The 24,272-nt window shown below is 38.4% G+C and overlaps 1 protein-coding gene across 3 annotated transcripts in view; it reads right to left on the bottom strand.

Annotated features, from left to right (window-relative positions):
• LOC142161143 (solute carrier family 22 member 15-like) overlaps window positions 1-24,272 on the bottom strand; it is a 128,487-nt gene that overhangs the window by 46,314 nt on the left and 57,901 nt on the right. For all 3 annotated transcript variants that reach the window (XM_075216437.1, XM_075216439.1, XM_075216438.1), the window contains exon 9: window positions 3,841-3,949. In XM_075216437.1, coding sequence (XP_075072538.1) covers window positions 3,841-3,949 — 109 coding nt within the window. The remainder of the gene's footprint in view (window positions 1-3,840; window positions 3,950-24,272) is intronic.

Here is a 24,272-nt window from a genome sequence, read left to right as displayed (position 1 = left end):
GCTCCCGTGTCCATATGCTGCCGGTAGTACTCCGTCTCTGCTCAGCACTGGCACCTATAAGTCTGGGGTAATGGCACCTAAAGAGTTGTGGGATCTTATATCTAGACTTCCAAGGCTTTGCCACCGGAGACTGGCACCACCACCATGCCTAGTTTCCAGAATGCACATCGCTGTTAGTCTATTATGTTTAATAAAGTGGCATACAAAGCTTTGAGGAGTCTTTAATTAAGTAAAAGAGTATTTTAAAATTGTGTTTGCTATTTATTTTTACTCTTGATATAATTGGCACGGGTTCCAGGGACCCCTCTCTCATATACTGGAATGAAAAACCTGTCATTCCCTGAATTCTGATTTCTTCATTGCCATGGCGGCCAGGATGACCAACTAAAACATGGGGATTGTAGCGTCTGGCAGCCCTGTCCGCTGCCCATTTAGGTAGCATCTCTGCAGTGGCATGCATGTGGCTGGTTTTCACAACAACAAGGCGCATCCCAGTTATCTATCTAGCACTGGTGTTAATTAAGGATTTGGCGATGGGACACACCAGATTTTTACATTATTTAATTAAAAAGAACACACAATTTTAATAATTAACTTAAATTAACTGAATAAACAACACAAAAAATCTTGTTTACCTCATTATTTTATATACATTAAAATATTTTCTTTTCTATTGATCCTTTGTGGTCTGAAAAGTACATATAGACAACATCATAAGCTTGTAAGGAACACACAGTGGTTGAAATATAGAAAACATGTATGCGCAATACGTTTTTACATAAATGCCACCTGCTGTTTGAAATAGGTATAGAATGGCCAAAATAGAATGATAACCTAACACAAAATGGGAAGATTTTTTTTTTTTTTTTAAACTCTACACTACTCAAAGTTATGTTATGTTGTAGAAGTGTGCCCAGCCGCCAAGGTGCCCGTCAAGAGGTGAATCTGGAAGTAAAAAAGAAAGAAGACAACTCACCATTCCTGCTTTTCAGGGCCAGTAACTGTCCATCTTCATTTGCAGGTCCCGGTAGCAGAGGGCGAATAAGCCAATCAGGGCTCACTTTCCTCTGCTGGCTAATCGGCGGCCGGATAGGCGAGTCATTTGTGGTTCGCATCCGGCCTTTTGAATTACTGGCGCTGCGGCGAGCCAATCAGGGCTTGTGCTGACTATATAAACCGTCGAGCGCTGCCATTTTGAGCTCAGTTCAGCAGCAGAGCCTACAGAATAGGACGTCGCGGGACGTCCAGAAGGAAAGAAGATGCGGAAGTGGCAGGGAGCCCTTGTAAGGGCTAGGAGCTATCCTGTCACAAGAAAACAACGGAAGATGCCGAAATCAAGCCCAAGACGTGATCGTCAGTGGGGAGCCCTTGTAAGGGCTGAGAGCTATTAAGACAGCGGGGAAGTAAGCGCCGAAGAGGAGGAGCGGCTTGAAGGTCTGAAAGACCCGTAGACAGCAGGACAAGCAGAGTATCCTGTGCGGAGCAGATAAGATTAACCACTGTTAGGTCGGGCACAAGGGCCGTGGACTAATCGGGCACTAGGTCCATTGGCCCATAGGTTTAGAGAGGCACAGACCTCTGAACTTAGTGGGGCGTGAGGCTCCTTATAAGGTAGCAGGGCAGCAGCCTCTGATTGTTAGAAGGACACTAGGTCCTTGTTAAAAGATTATTATGTGGTTAGAGGGACATTAGTTTCCCTGTGTTGATTAGAGCAGTAGGCCTTTGCAGTTTATGGTAGGGCAATAAGCTCTTGCGGTTAAAAGGGTGTTAGGCCCTTGGTAGTGAAGAGGACGCTTGGTCCTGGTAGTCTTAGGAGGGAACTCTGCCCTTGATGTAAAAGGACACTTGGTTCCTTGGGTAGTGTAGTGCAAGGCTGAGAATGGCATATAAGGCCCCTCTCACCTGTCCGAAAGGGCACCTAAAGTGGTGAGCCCCAAGACTATGTGGGCTTAACAGCTTGAGTTCAGGCTGCAGGCGGAGGCCTGTGGAGCGGCTGATTACCAGCAGACACGAGTGGCCCAGTACAGGCGAGCAGCAGCAGGATCGGTCCGCCCAGAGAGGGAGAAGAAGTGACCAATAGGTGAGGTGGTAGGTAACCTATAAAACTGTTTGTTATTTGTATGCCCCTGTCTCCTTTAGCATATTCCCCTGCAGAGTCCAGGGGTCAGACTTCACTGAAGACGGTGCTGAGACGGAGAGTGGCTGGGGTGAATCCGAAGTGGACGGTAGGTGGTTAACGATTACAAGGTAAGACATCTGTGTGTGTCTGTTCCGTTCCCTGGCAGGCGTTACAATGTTATAAGGCTGAAAGGTTAAAGTATGACACATCTGTATCTTTGTACATACGTAGACTAATCTGAACTTGTCTTACTCTAACTTTTTTACTAAAAAAAAAGTTCAGAAAATTAATTGCCAATTAAAATCTCTGAAAGCAATAAAGGTCATGAAGGATGTAATCAAGTCTGCAGATCACTCCTATTCCCTGTCATTAAACGACTTCTTCAACCCCTTCATAACAGAATATCCAAACACTAAAGGGTGATTAGTCTACATGGAAATATCTATGATACAAGGCTGTCTGAGTGGAATGCCTGATTAAGGAATATGGTTCCAAATTAACATTTATACAACTTCCTAATTGCTCCAACATAAATTAAGAAGACATAAGGGTCTTCTCTAAGTAGCATGTTGTTGGAGTAATGCATTTTAAAATTGCTGACTCTCAACTAGTGAGTTTGCTCTGAGTTTCTGCTACAGATAAATCCTATTCTAATGTCAAGTCAATAATAATTTACGCCACATCCAAAAGCAACAAAGAGGAGACAACTGGCACTGTGTCTGTACCCAAAACGCCATTATGCACATGAAGAGAAATACTTTACTTCATTATTTATTTGCTTTTACAACATGCTTTTTATGTTGGTGGAAAATGAAACAGGCATTAGGCTGATGGCAGCTTAATAGTAAAAACAAATAGAGACACTGGCAGAAAAAGAAATACCATTTAAGTTACTATTGTAATAAAACCAAGACAGTCTCCATTTTGCAGCGGATTTTCCCTAAAGACAAATGTTATGATCAAAGGTGTAAGTGGCCAAGTAGCAGGGGATACCATTGCTATGCAATTGCTTGCATCTGGGCAAAACCTCATGTGTATTTGTTTTTTTTTACATGAGGCATTTAACATTTTTCATGTGGGGTCTACAATTGTTATCTTACGCCCCTGGCTATAAATGAATTTTAGTAGAAAAACATAATAATGGCAAAAGATGAGGAAGAAACTCTTGGGGCAACTTTAAAAAAATAGCAGATATATATTTTAACTTGCTGTTTAGCCACAGATTTACTCATAAACAGGGTTTGATTTTATTATTTGTTAACCTGGATTTTACACCAACCATTTTCCCTCAGCAAACAGCTTGACATTTGTACATTGCGTACACCCATAAAGACTGTACCACCATAAGCTATGCCTCAGTCTAAAATGTTCCAGAGTGATCTGCTATGTGTCTGGGCGTAGATACGGAAAAGAAAACAAACAAATATGCAATGTGATGCTGACCTTGGTATACTACTCTCAGAAAATATAGACTGAATTCTGGTGGTCATGAAATAAATACTGAAAAAATTTGAAAAATGTTAAAATCCTTTCGTGAAGTGTCCTATTGCATTGTGGGTTGAAAAACGATGGATGAGCCAGGTAGCATTTTTGTGAAAGTTTGTATCCCAAACCATAACTACTTATAGTGGCCTGTAAAAGCATCTGCATGAAGCTCTTTGAGTAAAGCAGGTGTAAATGGTATATTAAAATTACACTTTGCACAACAAAATGGGAGTTACCTTACTACTGTAGGATAAAGTTCAGAAGTGTAGATGTACACAACATTGAAGGCAGCACTGACGGACAACTTTCCAAGTAAGGCAAGGACTGCTGGGTTAAAACAAAAACCTGAAAGTAGAAATAAATTAAAAGCATTTAGAAATATCAGTAATTGTAATACAGAGTATGATTTGAAGCGGAATACATCATACGGTTTGCTATTCTATACATCATGAAATAAATGCAAATGTACTTTTCATTTAATTGATTGTGTTGTTCTAATATATTTCTCAAAGACAACTATAGCTAAAAGCCAAAAGACAAAGCATTTGTAAATGATTGTCCTTCTTTTTGCATATGAATGTATCAGCAATTCCCATATAGGGAACTGTACCCCCATTTGTTTAATACCTTGCAATTGTCAATTTACAAATCAGGGTTCTTAGTTTTCTGCTGTTGCATGACGCTCTTGCACGATGCCATCACCTGTCCAACGAGTGGCAATACAAAGTGTACACGCTCGGTGGCTGATGTATTGCTGGGTGGCCTAACTACAATTATACTATAGTTTCATAAACGGAAACCAATATTGGGTCCATGACATTTTCCGAACTGCCTCCTATGTGTGTCATATATTGGAAAAATTACAAGGACTGCAATACATCTAGGAGGGGTAAAACAGGTCTTTGCTTATAATCGTGTTAAATTATCCCAGACACCACAGCTAAGGTGGGGGGGGGGGGAAGGGTAGCAGGTCGAGCTTTACAATGTGGTGCTGGTAGCAATGCCATACCCCCCCATTGTGGTATCAGTCCTGCGCTGACTAGCCTGGGACTGGTTTTCATTGCTCGTGGTCTACCTGTTATAGGTTGGCTGAGTAATTGCGTTGCGGGGAAAAGATGGCACGATTCGTCAATTCACCTCCATCCCCTCTCGCGCTTCACTTCCTCTCCCTGAGGGATAATCCGTATAATATAAAGATCAATATAGTTTCAGCTGCTTTTCCTTCTTAAAGGTCTTCAACTCACCAAGGACTAATCTTCAAAATGTAATGAAAACAGAGGGATAGCGCTCACAGTGCAGTAAATCAAAGAACCTGATGTAAATTGCAGGATAAATAGTGCAGACTTTAAAAAGAGAGAATTAAGGCCTATCTGAAATCACAGTCTGAATTCCCTATGGTACAATTCTTTCAACATGGACACATTGTAGGTATTTATGTGGAACCTTAATGTTCCAAGGAGTAAATGCAAACTGCCTAAAGGCCACACATGTGCAAAATCTTTTATGTAATTCTTTAATAAAATGGTTAAAAAACTCTTACAATAGGTAACCTTGAATAAAAGCTTATTCCAAACTCATTGGGTATTGTAAGAATCAGTACAACTGTTCAACTGTCACATCAACGAATACTCCGGTCCTGACTAAAAGTAATGGTGCGGAGATTCTGCATGCATTTCAAGGATTTTGAAGCTCCAGTTTAGTAACAACAGAATAGCCACAACGGTCAATAACATCACTTCTGGTCCGGATTAGGATAAAAAAACAACTTATAGAAATCTTTACAACTTGCACACTCATCTGTTCATGAGTCTACAATTTGTAAAACACTGAACAAGAATGGTCTTCATGGGAGGAGATCACGCAAGAAGCCACTGCGGTCCAACAAAATATTGCTGCATATCTGACATTCACTAAAGAGCGCCTGGATATTTTACAGCGCTACTGGCAAAATCTTCTGTGGACAGATAAAACAAAAGTTGAGTTGTCTGGAAAGAACACACAACACTATGTGAGGAAAGAATAAGGGACAACACACCAGCATGAAAACCTCATCCTATCTGTAAAGTATCGTGGAGGGAGCATCATGGTTTGGGGATGTTTTGCTGCCTCATGGCCTGGATCACTTGCTCTCATTGACAGAAAAATGAATTCTAAAGTTTATCAACACATTTTGCAGGAGAATGTAAGGCTAGTTGTCCCACAATTAAAGCTCAATGGAAGCTGGTTGTTGGAAAAAGACCTAAAACACAGAAGGTGAACAGTTTCAGTAGATGAAAAATAGCCTTCTGCTGTGGCCCAGTCAGAGACTTAACCTCAACCCAATTGAGATGCTGTGGCATGACCTGAAGAAAGCGGTTTACACCATACATCTCAAGAATATTGCTGAACGGAAACAGGTTTGTAAGGAAGTATGGTCCAAAATTCCTCATGACCGTTTTGCTGTTCTGCTATGCTGGTATAGGAAACATTTGGATGAGGTAATTGCTGCCAAAGGAGGGGTCAACCAGTTATTAAATCCATTGAGAACATGGGGCCAGAGTGGGATAGGAAGTGATAGGAATCAGAGGTAGGCAATTTCGCTTGCACTGGATAGACCATTGTGTGATGCCATGTACACACTGGCAATTTAAGAGTTGCTAGATCTGTGTGACTCCATGTGGATTTTTCCTGCTAACTTCTGGACAACAGATTCAGAGATTGTAACCCAAAGGCCTCTACAAGCATGTGAGTAGTTTCATGTCTCTGTTTGTTATCAAATCTCATGAATATCTGTCTGATAGAGATCCACTTTGGATGACACAAGATTATGCCTCCATTTAAATTCTTTATCCTCTGTCTTTCATTTACCCTCTCCAATCATGTTGGGTTGGCATTAAGTCATTATTGAAAGACTCCCTAGTAGGTTGCTTTGCATTATTAACATTTCTTTATATAGTGTCAGCATATTATGTGGCACTCTACGATTTAGAATAAAACTGGATATTAACAAACAGACAGATGTAAGAGGACTCTGCTTGCAACATTACAATCCATAGGAAGTATGATACAAGAAATGAAATGCTTTACTTTGCATATTGGCCCAGCTAGGTTGCATTGGGAATAAGTTATCAGTTGGGATATATGATCCAGTCACACATCAACTTTGGGTTAACTTTGTAGAGGGTTAGTAATCGGGTAGAATAGCCCAGAATAGCCCAGGAAGAAGAAAGTCCAGATATTTGATAAGCCTTCCTTAAGATGTGTGTTTTCAAGGAACATATGATTTGAAAGTTTGAAGGCTATGGGAAAGTCCTGTGGTACAAGAAAGGGAATTCCAGGGTGGGTGAATTCCAAAAAATAATATGGAATGGGAGCAAGTAATTAGTGAGTAATAGAGGGATGGAAAATAGGCTGAAATGATGGATTGAGTTGGTAGATATTGTGAAACAAATGAAGAATAGTTTGTAGTAACAGATTTGCATATTAGTAGAAGTATTTATAGTTATTCTGTAGAGTACACACAACCAATGTAAGGACTGGCATAGTGGAACATTTAGAGAGGGATATTAGTCTAGCCACTGCTTTCTAAATGGAATGCAGGGGTGAAAGTTTGGTATAGGGAGGGCCAGAAAGAATGGTATTGCAATAGTCATAGTGGGAGACTGAGTGCATGAATTAAAGTTTTTACACTGTCTAATATGAGAGATGTGTTTTTTCTAGAGATGTTTCTTATACTCATGTAGCAGGATTTGAAAACAGACTGGATGTGGGCAAATAAGGACAGTTCAGAGTCAAGGGTGACAACTACAAGAGCTCCAGGAGTAGGGTAATTTTGTCAACAAAAATAGAGATGTCAGCTAAGTAGCATCTGTTGGCTGGTGAAAAGATTAACAGTTCACTTCTGAGCTTAAGGAACAAGGGGACATCCATAGTAAATTGTCAGAAAGATTTTCAGCAACGTAGGTCAACACGTGAAAGATCTGAAGAGGATAGACACATTTGGGCTTCATCAGCATAAAGAAGAGATGATAGTGAAACACAAAAGTCACTTATTAGGTTTCCAAAAGTTGTGCTACAGATACAGAACAGCAGAAGGTCTTGTGCTACTACAGCTTATAGAAGAATCAGAGAGGAAGTACATCCATACAAACAAACACTAAACAAGCGTTAATTGGCAGGATGAGAAACAGGATAGAACAGTGTCCAGAAGAACTAGGGAATGATGTATTTACATGATAAATAATTGGTCAGTTGTGGTAAATGCCACATAGAGGTCAAGGAGAATTAGAAGTTAGTAGTGGCCTTTACATTTAGAATTACTGACCTTAGTAAAGATTCTGTGTAGTGTTGGGAACAAAATCCTGAGGATCCAATAAGTTGTGTGAGGAAAGGAAGCAAGTGAAGTAAGTGTAGGCAGCATCACAAGAAATTTGGAGGGACATGGGGGTTGAGGGATGGGGCTGTAATGTGAGAATGTGAGTCAGAATAGAGTAATTACCACATGTTAGAATAATGATAGAAATAGGTCAGTGGAGATGGAGTGACTGCAATTAATGATGAGATGAACATGGAAAACAGCAGACATTTAATTGGTCGGATAGGTTGAGCAAACAAATAGTAGGTGTGGGAAGAGAATAAAATGGGACAGAATTCATTTTTATTTGTCGGATCAAACAAAGAAACATTGCCAGAGGATGCAAATAAAGGGCGTGAGATGGTTGTTACCGGGAAATAAGAATACAATTTTTGCTCTACTCTGGGGGAGAGATCTTGAAGGCAGCTGGTCCCCTTTGACTACGGTTATAGTAGATGCTGAAAAAAAGGAGTAAATGAAACCACTAGACAAAGGACTGTTACAAGAGTGTGATGAAAGTGTGGGAGTGCCAGATAAGGACAGGAGAATGTAAAAATAGGGGAAAGTGTTGAAAATTAATGGCACAGAGATTTCTGCAGTTATATAACATGGTGGAGGAAGGATTGCAAGTGATCAGGTGATTGCCAAAGAGGGAAATGAATGTTACAGCAGTCAGAACTAAATAAAGTTACGAGAAAAGAACATCAAGACAGTGGCCACATTGATGAGTCGCATAGTCGGTCTATTGGGAAAGGCTGAGAGAGGAGAAAGTCACAAGAATAATGTGGATCATCAATTGGGATGTTTACATCACCAAAAAAAGGCAGGAATCTTCAAGGAATTTTGCTGGGGTGATCCAAGAGGACAACAACAATCTGCAGAGAGAAAAGATTGAAAATGAACAGCTGGGACCATAAAAGAAAGAAAAAGGTGGGAAAACATTGAATGGGCACTCATGAAAAGGAGGAGTCCAACCCTACCTCCTTGTATTGTTTGAAGGAAGATCATGCATTGAGGTTCGCTTTTTACAGACAGAACATTAGTTCCAAAGAAAACAATTAAAGCATCTTAAAATGATGGGGATGGATGGTATCTTTTAAGTTTGCTGGAACACAATAGTGTTCAGAATCAGAATGACGTATATGGGAGATGAAGTGCAGACTTGGATTTGGAGATATATCACTGCCAGCTAGCACAAGTAAAATGATTGAGTGTTAGAGAAGAGCATTATAAGATTTAAAAGATCCTCTTTTGAGCCAGTCAATTGAGGATATTACAACATAGAATTAAAGATAGGGAAGACGTTAATATAGGTTAATAGGGGAGTGATATAACAAGGGGAAAAAGGGGTGTGATGCAGGGGGTGAAAGATATTGTGATTTTAAGTATAATGTCAGTCATAGTAAGAAATACAATTCTGATAAACAATATTGTGGAATTTGGCAGAGGGATGAGGAGAGGCAAGGGACCAAAGAAAACAAAAGGAAATAATGGCAAACCAAATCAGCAAATGAGATGGTGAATGCAGTTTCTAGATGTAGCAACATTATTGCTTGTATCATTGTCAGAAGGTCAGATCCAGTAACATGGAATGTGCCCATGACATAGTTGATAGAATGCTGAAAAAAATATTGCAAACTAACCTGATTCATTATCACATCATTACATCAGCCCCTAAATGTTAATGAAAACCTTTAAATTTTTATTCTTTTATAGCTACTACATATAAAAATAAAGTGAATGAGAAGAGCAAGGCTAATAAATTGCTGTACTGTAAATATGTAAAAGATATAGTGGAACAATTAAGCTAGACATCACATTATTGGTATTTGATTTACTTTGTGTTTCACAAAAGTAAATACAGTAAACCTTGTTTACACTTTTTCTTTTTAAATAATAGATACGTTTCAAGAATATTCTTTCCAGAAGTTGCAGCTACAAAATAACTTCTTGTCTGATGATCACATTCCATCCTCCTTCTCATTCAAGTATTACTTGACGTTTCAGAGTCTGACTTACCATCACCACTAGAAATACACTGGCTACCTGAATGATCATCACTAGTGGCCCTGGCAGGCTGTGTAGCATTAACAAAATGGTCATCACAACATGCTGAAGTGCATGGAGGGTCCAGAAGCATTGTGTGCTTGGGAACAAGGTCAACCTTGGGGACTGAGGAACGAAATCACAAACCAACTAATCCGTCATCATCTCTCACACCCACTTTCAACATCTACTTTTTGATCTTTAGCCAAACATAAGTAAACAATATTTGATCCCTCCCCTCTACTTTCTGACTGTAATTATCTTCAGAATCAGGACCCTGCATAAGCTCTTGGTAACTGGGTCATTGAACACTTTATACTGCCAACGTTGTTAGCTTTAATAAAGTGTGGTTTCTCTACAGAAACACAACGCATAAATAAAGGTCTTACTTTTTCCCAAATGGAATGGTTGACGGTGCCTATGAGTTAGTGTCAAAATCTACAGGAACACTCATTAGGACATTATATCCTTCTGTTACTAAGATGAATCCGCTGTTACTAAAGGAGAAGAGGAGGACCTCTTCAATCTTTTAACTCTACCAATGCGTAATTAAGCTTTTTGCATACAACTTGTCTGGCTCATTTCAGCATGACTTTTTTCCTCTTCATTAACCTCATCAAGGCTAGATAGATTTCCGTTACAACTGTTCAAATTATTAGTACAGCAGCTGTCATGTTGTGCGTCTGCCTTTAAACCACATTTTTTGCTTATAATGAAACAAACAAAAAGATATATTAGAAGATGGAGCTGCAACATCAAACAATAACTGTCCAATATTGCACATATAATAATTACAAGACAGAAAATATGACAAGGACAGATTAATTTTTACAGTGATAAATAGGTATTAGCTACTTGCCAGGACTAAAAAATTAATAATCAGTATAGTAATTATTTTGCTACATCAAATCGAGATTATAATATTGCTTGTGCTGCTTTGTTGTGTTGTCATGATGTGTTCTTCCAATATAATAATATATATATATATATATATATATATATATATATATATATATATATATATATATATATATATATATGGCAGCACAGTGGCCTAGTGGTTAGCACTTCTGCCTCACAGCACTGGGGTCATGAGTTCGATTACTAACCATGGCCTTATCTGTGTGGAGTTTGTATGTTCTCCGTGTTTGCGTGGGTTTCCTCCGGGTGCTCCGGTTTCCTCCCACACTCCAAAAACATACTGGTAGGTTAATTGGCTGCTATCAAAAATTTACCCTAGTCTCTCCCTCTCTGTCTGTCTCCCTGTCTGTCTGAGTCTGTGTGTGAGTGTCTGTCTATATTAGGGAATTCAGACTGTAAGCTCCAATGGGGCAGGGACTGATGTGAATGAGTTCTCTGTACAGCGCTGCGGAATTAGTGGCACTATATAAATAAATGATGATGATGATTATATATATATTATTTATTAAAAATACAGTGTGGACTGGTGCTGCGTGGAACGGCGCATCAAAGGTGAAACTCGAAGATTGTTTCACGGAAAGTACACACTACTGTGAAATTTGATTTGAGAAAACTTCACTCCTCTATATTACAGAGACATTGTGCTCCCACTTTTTAGCATTATAGATCTAGTTAAACACATTAACTAGAACACATTAACAATCCTAAGAAGAGAAGGTCATTAAAAAGAGACTGCTACAAAAAAAGCAATCAAGGGACCCAAATTAATGCTAAAATAGTATCTTGTTTCCTTATCTTTAAATAGTAACAGTAACTACTAGAAACCAAGAAGTCACTATTGGTTATGAATTATTTATGTGTATGTAATTGCAAAACAGCTTGAAGCTATTTTGACCAAACCTGTATGTGCAGAATCATAAATATCAAGTCAGAAATGCTTAAAAAAGATGGCAGCACATAACAAGCAAGCAGCCTAGAACAATGCTCTCCATTAAGGAGATAACTGTACCTCAGGTTCAATGATCCTTAATGGGTATAAAAAAATAAAATTAAAAAAAAAGTATTTTTCTTTCAATGTTGTCATCGTGAATAATGCTCTGCTTTCGATATGTATTTCATTACCCTTCTGGGAGTACAAGACTAATGATTCCTCACTCTTTTATAAAGGTCCAAAACAGCACAATAATAATAAAAGACATCAAACTACTACTTCAAAAGCCATCTGTATTTAAAGACTGCACAGAAAAAAATCAGCCACCATTCATATCAATCAACACATTAGACTTGCCAGGATAACTAAAAACGCAGGTATAGGGTAGGGGAGGAGGAGGATATTTCAAGATATAACAGTAGAAAGCAAATTATCATAGACAATACACACACATATATATATATGTTTTTGGAGTGATAAATACAGTGCTGCGGAATTAGTGACGCTATATGAATAACTGATAATATGTATATATATATATATAATTATAAAGCGCCACAGAATTTGCTGGGGCTATATAAATAAATGTTGAAGCAGGGCGAACATTTCCTGCCTGCCTGCATTATGCCAACTGTGAAGTTTGGTGGAGAAGGGATGATGGTATGGCGCTGTTTTTCAGGGTTTGGGCTACGCCCCTTATCGCCAGTGAAGAGCAATCTTAATGCTTCAGCATACCAAGTCTTTTTGGACAATGCTATGCTTCCAACTTTGTGGCAATAGTTTGGGGAAGGCCCTTTTCTATTCCAACATGAACACCTTTGGGATGAATTTGAACGGAGATTGTAAGCCAGGCTTTGTCGCCCAACATCGGTGCCTGTCTTTATAAATGCTTCACAGAATGAATTCCCACAGGAACACTCCAACATCTTGTGGAAAGCCTTTCAAGAAGAGTGGAAGCTGTTTGAGCTGTAAAAGGGGGACTAACTCCATATTAAAGTATATGTATTTGAATACAATGTCATTACAGTCCCTGATGGTGTAATAGTCAAGCATCAGAATACTTCCGTCCATATAGTCTATATAAACACACCGGGGTATAAGGTGTATATGAATCCTGCTGTAATATAAAAGCACAAACTACATTTAAGGTTCCCATGTGACCAGTTTTCACAAGACAAGCACACTAGATTTTTATGGCAGTCTACACTACCTTAAACAATGCCTGCATAAGAAATGGCAGAAAGTGCTGTAGAGTAGGGGTTCTTAACATTTTGAATTCTGACCCACAAATCCCTTATTTTCTCCCATGCAATTTCCAGCCATCTTTCTCCCACCCATGCAGTGTCCCAACTCTTGCCAAATGCACTCATTTGCCCACTACATTCTCTTGCAACATCCATATCCCCAACCCCTTTCTTCGCTCATTTATTCCACTGTTTATACTGCGTGAGGCAAGTAACTTCCTATGCTGATTGGCAGAAAGTCAGCCAATTAGTGACTATCACCAGAGAAGAATAATAACTTGCAGGTTGGAAGCTCATCTTGTGTTCTCTCTGTCTCAAGGCCACCTAGCTTGAGAACTAGCCTCCTAGAGTTATAAATGTTAATACAGGGTTCTCTTTTATTTGTAAAATCCATGGATCAAATATTTCTTAGTTTCCAAACTCTATCTAGATGGTACCACAGAGATGCGGTAGAAAGTCTTCTAGTCCAACAGGACTAAAATTGTCATTTTTGGCCTGATAGTTAAGGATGTGTGACACAAAACAAACACTACACACCAGCCAGTTAACACCACATCATTCTCCTCTACCATGGTGGCGGTAGTATGTTATGGAGATGCATTTCATTAGCAGTGACTCACGATCTTGCCAGGATTGATAGGAAGATGAATGGTGCACGTAACCAAACTGAAGAGACGTTTGTCTTCTAACAGGGCAATGCTCAAAAGCACACTGCAAAAGCAAAACTAAAGTAACTTAAAATGAACAAAAAAAAGATATCCTTGAGCAGTGCAGTCAAAATCCATTTTTCTTTAAATAACCAGGTAAGTAACTGTTAAATCCATATTTAATTTTTGCAATAAAGATTCTCCAATGCGTTTGCTGTGGTTCCAAAGCACAAAGGTTTTAGTCGCAAAATATTACAAGACAAAGTTTGGTATGCATATGCATGCGCCTGTTAACAGCAATATCAAGTTTCTATCAGAATGCTCTGGTTTCGAAAGCCAGAGGTGAACAATTTAAACACTGGGCAGTTGTAAAAAACAGTGACATCACAAAGATACACTTTTACAGTATTAAGGTCCACATTCATAGGTCGATAGGTCTGACCCTCCCAAGAACTCAATGTGCCATTGGTTGATTCCTTTGGTCATTTTTTCTTGAGATAGCCAGGTGTCCTTCCTCAGGCTCCTGTCCTTGGACCTGTATAAACCAGTTCTTTTATGACAACTCTGGATTTGCTATTTGTTATAAGAAAAGTAATATTATTTATAACTAGCATTCGCAATGTGCGGATGCTACAAAAATAATACTGGAAACATTCTCATGCGATTGTGAAGAGAATAAGCCCAAACTCTATGTAATTAATATGTTGAAAACATTAAATAGCATTTTCAGCATATTTTATTTTATATTTACTAAAATAAATAGATTAAACTTATTTGAATGTTATTTGCTAAAATAATTATTTGATTGAGTACTAAATCGCATTGCAACTACTATTAGTGTACAGAAAATATTGATTACCACTTTCATCCAACTAAACTTAAACATAACCCTTTAGAATGCATAACTTTTCTTAACCTTAGGTTTGTCCGTCTACACATCATATCTACCTTTTCAAAATTTCTCTGCAATTATGTCCAGAATAGCTGCCAGATAGACAAAGATACAGGCTTTCAGCTCTCAGCATGTCATGTGAAGGCTTTAATTTCATTGAAAACCTATGCAAAGACTTCTATCTTGTCTGCTGTCACTGGCCAGCTACTCTACACCAGCTTGTGCACCTTTGCAAAATGGAATGGGCAAATATTGCTCAATCTTGTTGTTAAAAGTTAAACCAAAAAAGATAACTGGCTGTAATAGCACTATATCTATTTATCAATAAATATAATTATTCGTATCTTAAGTGTGAAAGGTTGCATCTCTCAACTGACAAGTGACTTAGGGTAGGATCTGCCATCATAGGGCATTATGTTAATGAATAAATGCTCATAAGGACACTTCCAGCAATGCAGCTTTCAATAGTTACTTCTAGGAGCCGCTGGGAATCCGTTAATTCTCCAAATCTGTTTTTAGTTAAAAAATAGATTTAATTACTAAACATGAGGCGCACCAGTCCTATAGAGGTTTAGTAATTTAAGTAATTAAGGTATGCATAGACCAATAAAAAAAATAATTCTGATTTATATGCACACTTTTTGAGCACTTGTAACTAATGCAAAGTAGAGACATGTATAAAAAAATTATCCTTCCGTGTGTGTTGTCTAAGCACATCAGAAAACGCTCTTATCAGTGTTTAACAACACAGAGCAAGAATAGTTACAGTTGTTTATTATTTAAGATAGCAAAATTACAAATGCAATAGATTGCCCCTATTATAATTTACACTATTTTATCAAGGTGACAAGAGTTTTTCAACTAGAACCAATATGTATGTAGAAGTGAATACGTATTCTGTGTATAAACACAAGAAATTACTTATTTTAAAATATTGGCTCCAGATGTTCCATAACACCCTCATTACAGCGATATGTATGAAAACATTTCTGATTGTTACAATAGCCCTTAGGAGCCAATTTGATGCAAAAAATAAACAAAGCGGAACAAAGTTATCTGTATATAGTTCAATCAAAGAAGGTCTCTGTCCTGAGTTACAAGTATTCCAACTGCAGCTGTAGACAGTGTATGTTGGGATACGAGTCTCCAGAAAAAGATTGAACTTTTATTATGCTTCCATCCTGAAACAAGCTAACCCTCCTGCTACAAAATGAAAAATTCCAGGGGTCTTAGCAGGTCTGGCTTAAGACCAAATAGAAATTGCACATTTTTATTTCACTACTCCCCCTACTGCAATACAGGGGGAGAAGAGGTGCAGTTCATTAGAAACAGTGCTCCAATGAGGGGGAAATAAACAATTTCCTGAACCCTACAAATACTAACAGGCTTGTCACAAGCCACCACGCTGAGACAGAGATTTTTTTTCTCAAACCAAAACTTTATGACAATATATATGATATACTTGGGGGTTTTACATTAAAACTCCTGTTACATAGGAATGGCAACATCACCACAATTAAACATGTGGTAGGTGAAACTACTTGCCATTATCAAATGGGAAATGAATACAGTCCCATCCAACACCTGAGAAGATCACTCCCGAATGGAGCTCAGTGCCTTCTTAGTGCCATCATCAAATGGGAAATGAATACAGTCCCATCCAACACCTGAGAAGATCACTCCCGAATGGAGCTCAGTGCCTTCTTAGTGCCATCATCAAATGGGAAATGAATACAGTCCCATCCAACACCTGAGAAGATCACTCCCGAATGGAGGTCAGTGCCTTCTTAGTGCCATCATCAAATGGGAAATGAATACAGTCCCATCCAACACCTGAGAAGATCACTCCTGAATGGAGTTCAGTGCCTTCTTAGTGCCATCCTCACCCTCCATGAAGATATTTTGTACAAAGTTACACTCCAAATCATCCCTTTTTGCAGGGCTGCAAGACAACCTGGTTATACCCTATCCAAGAAAAGATTTAAGGGTTACTTATTTCCACTTGGCTGGTACATAGTTTGGGACATTTTGTACAGGTAGGTAAGTTGTAGTTTGCATTGTGTGCACAATTTCCTTTTGTATATTGTAACATCCAGGAATTCTACTCACAAAGCCTCCTTTTTTGGGATTGTAGGGTCTGGGAACTGCTAGCAGGATCTCAACTTCTGCAGGCCCTTCTTTTCTCTAAAGAACTGCCCAGAGGTGTTAAGTTTCCTACTGTGTATTATCACTCCTTCCACTTAGCTTCCCCTATACAGGACTGCTCCTCAAGAACAAATCAATCAAAATTGAAAATGCTGCAAATGTAGGTTTTTACTAACTTAAATCACTTGCACTGTTTGGGCATCTTAAAAAGAGAATGGTATTCTTCTAGCTAGCTTTATATGATTCTTAAATATATATTTAAAATATAAAAGGGCTTACATTTTACCCATTTAAAAAAAAAAAAAGTACAAAGATCTTTCTGGGGTGAGACAACCAGCAGTACGTATGTACGTTTGTGCACAGTGGCAACAAATGCAATAACAGACAGCAGAGTAGAGAGCAAAACACATGACTCATGGTAATGTAGCTCTGTCCCAAATATTTCCCCAAGCCCTCCCTCCAGTGGACGGCCCCACAAAGCAACGGAGGAGTCAACAATGGAAAAGTAGAGATAAGCCACTTCTAGATTAGCTTTAGTACATAGGTTACCACATAGTTGGTTATCGAGAAAAACGTTTTGAAGATAGAAAAGGATAACACAGTACAAACCCTGGCCTCTCCCCTCAGGCTTTGCGTACAGTCCCCAAGACTGTGTGCAAAGCCTGGGGAGGGGGTATGCGCCCCAATATCCCTCAGTGCCCATGGCTATGAACAGCTCAGATGTGCTAGTAAGCCATTTTCAAACAACCTTTAATGTCTCTGAAGCTACTAGAGAAAAACTCAATTACAGAAAGTTAAACAATGTTTCCTGCTCATTCGTGAAAATTTTAATCACATTTTAGATGCAAAACTTTGATGTATCCCACATTACTTTATCACCCTATGCAGAGTCTTTATCTAACATTTGCATACAGCGTGAATTGTATATATGGAGAGTTGGCATTCCAGCAATGAATATTTAAAAATATATTCGGGACTCAACTGCATATGAAAATGTAACCAAACACCTTTTAAAATGCATCATCAACAATCTATTGGTATTATGTGGCCTGATCATTCACCCATTTCTACACTGATTAAGCAACTATGAAGATTAGCCAATGGTCCGGGTAAGCCAATGGCGGTTGAATGAAAGTCTGATGGAGATCACTCTCAAACAACAGATTACTAAATATCTATCTTATTCGCCATTATTAATCCAGGCCAAATAGATTGTCAGGTGCCGTCTCCGTGCTCTCCACAGGCGCCGGAGATGGGCACCTTCTCTCCGCAATTCACGTCCTGTTGCCTAGCAGCAGAACTCTATCTCTACTCACCTGTCTGCAGCCAGCATGTCTAAACCGCCTAAATCTCCCTAACCCAATCAGGAGGCACCTTAGAGTACTTAAAGCAGCCTCTGACACATGTCTAGTGCCAGAGTATTGGTTCTACCCTGCTCAAGCATTTAGTTTGCATTCCTGTTCCTGAAACTCCTGTGTATAGACAGACTCCTTGGCTTGTTTGACCTCTCTCCTGGATTTCCCTTGTACTTCGCTGCCCGCACTGGTATTGACCTTTGGACCGTCCCTGACTACTCTTGCCTACTCTCCGTGGTACCTCGCTTCCTTGGTTTCGACTCGGCCAGTCTGACTACCCTCTATTCGCTGCACTGGTGACTTCCTGGGAGATCCGCGACCTGCACATCGCACGCAGCCAAGCCCAAACCTCCTTGCGGGGTTCCCTGGTGAACACCGGTGGTGTGTTAGACTCCGCGCCTCTCAGGTTAGTAGCGCTAATACCAGTCAGTGATATTCTCGGTGTAAAAGTGTGACATAGATTTTGTAACAGGTAGCCAGGGTCAGGTTGACATAACACATTTTCTGGACTTAATTTAAGGGGCATGGGCATCTCTATTCCTCTGTTTGGATACAGAACAAAACAAGACTGCCCGCTTAATCCACTAACCTTCTGTATGGCAAGGCAAGTATAAATATCCTATGGTAAAAAAAAAAAAAAAACCTCACTCTACTGCCAACAACACATCTTCTAAAGATAACTGCAGTAGCATTTACAATTTGGAGAAAATACCAGTTTAAACAATGGGGTAGATTTACTAAACTGCAGGTTTGAAAAAGTGGAGATGTTGCCTATAGCAACCAATCAGATTCGAGTTATTCATTTAGTACATTCTTCAAAATAACAGCTAGAATGAATGGTTGTTATAGGCAGCATCCCCAATTTTTCAAACCCGCAGTTTAGTAAACATACCCTTATGTCTCTAATTCCCCCAAAACCCCACTGGACTATACTGAACTGGATATTCCAAATAATAAATTCAAATCATGGTTTGAAAAATGGATTTACTCCCTAAGTGCATTGTATCAAGTAGGTAACATTGACTTGTTCTCTCACCTAAAGTCCTGATTTTATATCCCTACCTTCAAGTACTTTGGCACTACCTCTTAAACAGAAAGATGGTGATCTGATGACCCCTACTGCTTTATGAACTTCTTTGCACAAAATTTTCTGGGGCTCCATAAGATATTTACAAATGTTATGTCCACATTGCTAATCCTACACAATATCAAAATGTCACAATTCCTGATTAGGGGGAAAGACTTGCAAGTCTCTATAGCAGCTCAATGGTCTAAAGCCTTAAGGGACATCTAGAATTATACCAAATGCATAAACCAAATTTAAAATTACAGGAATTTATTTACAGATGGTACTTGGTAACCTCAATGTTTCACTTCAGTGTTCTCGGGGTTCCTGAAGGTGATGGGGTGGGGTCTGAAAGACCCTAAATAACAGCTGACGGAGGGCTACTATCTTACAAGAAGGACATATCAAATGTTGGACATCACCTTTAGCTTACTTCGATTGCAGATAAGGCAAAAGTTTCTCACAATGAAAACCAACTTACCAAGATCTGGATGTAGCAAAAACCATCTCTCCAAAGTGGATTCACATTTTCAACTACGAAGTGCACAAGCTATAAACCAAGTTAGTCATGCCTTAGGATCTTCTGGGATAATATTACTTGGACTTACAATTGCAACCCCAGTTCAGAAGTCATTTAAAGTACACGCATGAAATTCACAAATTGGTTAAGTTGCACCAACCATGGGCATTTGTACTTGCACACAGATGCGCTTCAGCTGTTCTTAGTAAATGAATCCTATTGTACATTTAAGAAAAACCTTGTATCAAAACACAAGCAGTACAATCAATCGAAAAATTACTCTTTAAACTATAAAATCTGTTTTTGTTACTATATAGTCGTGGCGTAATTTATCTTGGGTGTCAAGCCCTGGAGAGCGAATATAACAAATCTGAGACAGAGGTAAATTTTTCAAGAACTGTGAGTGACCTGGACATGGAAAGGTCTTATAATTGGAGGGAGAGTATTGATCCATTTACAATAAATGAAAAACGAAAATGTAGATGGCCTTCAATGCTTCTTTGAGTAAGTGCATTAGTAAATAACGCATACCAGGATTGCAAAACTCTTGTTTAAGAATCCCTGCAGCATACATTAATTTTCTACATATCAAATATGTTTTATGTACTGTCTGTAAATGTCATTTACATATAATTGATTTCTTGGAAACATTTTTATATTGACTATTTCCAGCCAGTGTCACATAAGTTCACACTGCATAGATCAAGACTTTTTGAACTTTGCAAGAAAAAATGTACAAAGTGCTTGTTTAATTTATGTGATCTGAAAGTACAGGCGCAGCTTTAAATAACAAACAAGATAAGAAGCAACAAAATCTGTCAAAATCCAAGGGTGATACAGATCAGTTACAGCTTCTTAAAATATTGAGTGGGCAAAGCAATAATTTGCAATTAAATTAGCTTCTCAGAAGAAATGGATCACTGGGAATAAGTTAGAAAATAATCAGCACAGAGTTCCCTGCTTCTGAAGAGCGTATTACAGCTAAAAGTTAAATATTAATTTCATATGTAATGTCCCTGAGTCACCTAACATAACTTCTATGAATAGGGGCGCCCATATTCTTTTCAAAGTTCTCCAAAATTTTCTACATATCCACTGATGGATTATATGAAAGCAGGGGGTATCCAAAGGCTAAATGGGTACCCAAACCTGTCCTATTCCAAATAAGTGATACAAGTATGATATGGGGGGGGGTCTTTATTTTACACCAGCCTTGGGTATCTGTACATGATGTTTTTGTCGAAATACCTAGAGGTAGATTAAATTCCCTACATTGCTCTTTAGAGCTACATAGAACATAGCCCATGCATTATTACAGTTACTACGGTAATGTCAAGGCAGATGTTTGCTGGTGTCTCACAGAGCTGCAAACAAAAATAAACTGAGAAGTTACCGTAGTAACAATAATAATGAGCAGCTATTACCGTAGTAACTGTAATAGTGCGCTGGCCACGCTGTTCTAAAGAACAAAGCAGGGAACTGAGTCTACCCCCAGAGTGCGAGAATGCCTCGTTTAACAGTAGAAGATATCAGGAGCCTTCTGTCATTCATTTACAACACAATATGCTCAATCATTACACATATACTTGGGAGGCCGCCGTTTTATGGTTTGAACCAATATTAAATATATGAATTCACTAACAACCAGTGACTATCACTGAGGCATGAGGAACATGGAACATTGTGCCTCAGTGTGTTTCCAGTGAAAACTAAATAAAAACTAACAATATGGTGAATGTATTTACATTTCACTGAGAATTAGCAGGAGAGTCACAGTGTCAAGCAACCAGTTGTTTTGCACTTTCTATAACCAAAAACTATTGCTAACATTAAATAGATAAGAGTCTGGGGCCTGATTCATTAAGTATCTTAACTTAAGAGACTTCTTATTTAAGTCTCCTGGACAAAACCATGTTACAATGCAAGGGGTGCAAATTAGTATTATGTTTTGCACATAAGTTAAATACTGGTTGTTTTTTCATGTAGCACACAAATACTTGATAGCTAATTTGTACACTAAAATTTAAAATTGATATTTGTGTGCTACATGAAAAAACAGTCAGTATTTAACTTATGTGCAAAACAGAATACTAATTTGCACCCCTTGCATTGCAACATGGTTTTGTCCAGGAGACTTAAATAAGAAATTTCTTAAGTGAAGATCCTTAATGAATCAGGCCCCTGGTGTGTAACTCTCTTCTCTCATCTTCCAGAAATTCTCATTTAAACTAGGCTTTTTCCATGGATTTTCACGGTTTCTCTAATGTGTTTTCCTTTAAGAAATTATATGAATCAAAAATAGTAAATAAAGTGCACAACTAGATTTGTCTCAAGAATAGGATTGAATCACCACTTTCTCTTTTGGCAGTCTTTACATTCATTATTGTATGTTACATACTTTCCAACAAAGGAACTGCAGTACAGACAGCAGATGAATTCAGATCAAATAAGGGTGTTTTTTTTCGTACACCACTCTAGGTGACTGGCAAGTTTTCATATTTTTTTCAGCTGGAAGAAAGGCATTTACTTATGTACATCATGTCATTTTATCATCTGCAGAGGTACTCACTGAGGCGTTCCACAAGAGACATGTTAAGTGTAGACCACTGTATAAACTGAGGATGGATGTGGCTTTTAAAGGGCACAGCAAGGTTATCTAGAACAGTCAATGTTAAAAACACTGCTGTTTAGTGGGTTTTACGGTAAATGTACCTTATTTATAAGTGTATTATTGTCTTTTCTTGCAAATGTTTAGCAAAACAAAAGGCATATTTTGTTCCTGCATGGAGAAACCCATTTCTCTGAATACTTGAATTATTATTCTGATCAGGAAACTCTATTCTGCCTTACTGGGATGAGACAATATAAAACACTTTGCTATAAAACATGATCATGAAAAAATGCTAAATTTACTTTAGTCACCATTCCTCATACAATACTTGGAGTCCTGTCAATTCCACACCCCCCCTTCCTTTTATTTCTTCACTTCTACTTCTCACCAACCATCTTTGCTACTTTAAACATCCATAGTATATATCGCCAACTGTAATCAGTTAAATCTATTTGTTGATGACTATACATTGATGTTACTTAAATAACCAGGACAATGTAAGCCTACTTATTGCTGTCTTCCACTTTCTGTATTTTGTAATGGTGTCTGTTTAAAATTTAAAAAAACTAAAAATACAAAAATACTAAAATACAAAAAATAGCAGAATTGCTGGGATTATCATGCAATACATCATTAAAGCATTTAATAGACATTTGAAGTACTGATGTTTCAGTACTATTTTTCCATAAACATGGAACTAAAGTTGAAAAGGCATTTGGATATGTTGTAGCGGAGGGTGGTCTGTACTGTATTGACTATCCTTTAGTGTCAGAATAGATGGATTCACTCAGAAAGCCTAAATCTAAACATATATCTGTGATTCTTACATAATTTTAAAATAAAGTGGTTTTTTTTGGCTTTAGTTCTATTTTAATAATGTGAAGATTTTCATCAAACTACTATAATATATATTTTTTTATTAGCTTGAAACTTTTGTAACTGGTTTTATGGCGTCACTGACTTTGTGAAAATAGGGAACACAGTGTCAGAATTATAATCCTGGTAAACATTGTAAACAGTGGCAGAATTACATCACCTATACTACTACAAGGTTTAATTGACTAAGATATATTGTGACAGACCATTACAAGACAAAAGATGACAACACAGCCAGAGATTGCATTTACAGAAGTCAGACACCATGCCTTACTCTGGCACTCCTCTCATACATCTTAATACAAGTGATTCTGATCATCTGGCAGAAAGTAAAACCATTACCAATGCGCTCAGGAGACAGTTGCTGCAGAAACCCGCAGAGGGGCATGAGCATGTTTCCTAGAAAGCTGGTGGCAACCCTGCCCATTGCGAGCAGCACCGCACTCACTTTATATGAGCCAGCTCTTACAGTGCACTGCCAAATAACCAATCACAAATTAGAAGCTAGATGAGCACCAAGGGCACGGTCTTGCGGAAGAAAAGGACTTTCGCACATCACACAAGCCTCTGAACTAAGTTAGGGGTATTCTGCATTCTAGGACCAGAAAAAAGAACAAAAGAGGCACTCCAGTCCCTAGAGAATTATGTATTGTTGGGGAAACCATACAAAAAAACATGACCAATAAATAAAAATAAAATATAACTTTTAATAAATTTATATCTAAAAAGCAGCGAAATATCAAAAATAAAAATGATTGATGGTGTATGTTGTATATTAAAAACAAAATACCCAGACAAACGGCATTAGAGGTATCATATAATGGTGATACCGGAGTGATGGAGTAAATCAATATATCGAGGCTAAGCTCCTATGTCTCAATTGAAATAGGTGTTATTAAGCTTCCTACTCATGAGTTTTCCGGTATCTACTTAGGATCGGGACTTAACCCCTTACATACCTGCCTCATTATTAGCGTTTAAATCTGTATATGGTGACTTTTAGATGATATGAGGGCGGATGTAATATATGCAGGGAAGGTATAAAATATTTTAGGATACGCTGAGTAGATGCCCCATTAGG

The sequence above is a fragment of the Mixophyes fleayi genome, chromosome 6 (genome assembly GCF_038048845.1).
Source record: "Mixophyes fleayi isolate aMixFle1 chromosome 6, aMixFle1.hap1, whole genome shotgun sequence".
Taxonomy (NCBI): Eukaryota; Metazoa; Chordata; class Amphibia; order Anura; family Limnodynastidae; genus Mixophyes; species Mixophyes fleayi.
This window is presented reverse-complemented; position numbering and strand designations above follow the sequence as displayed.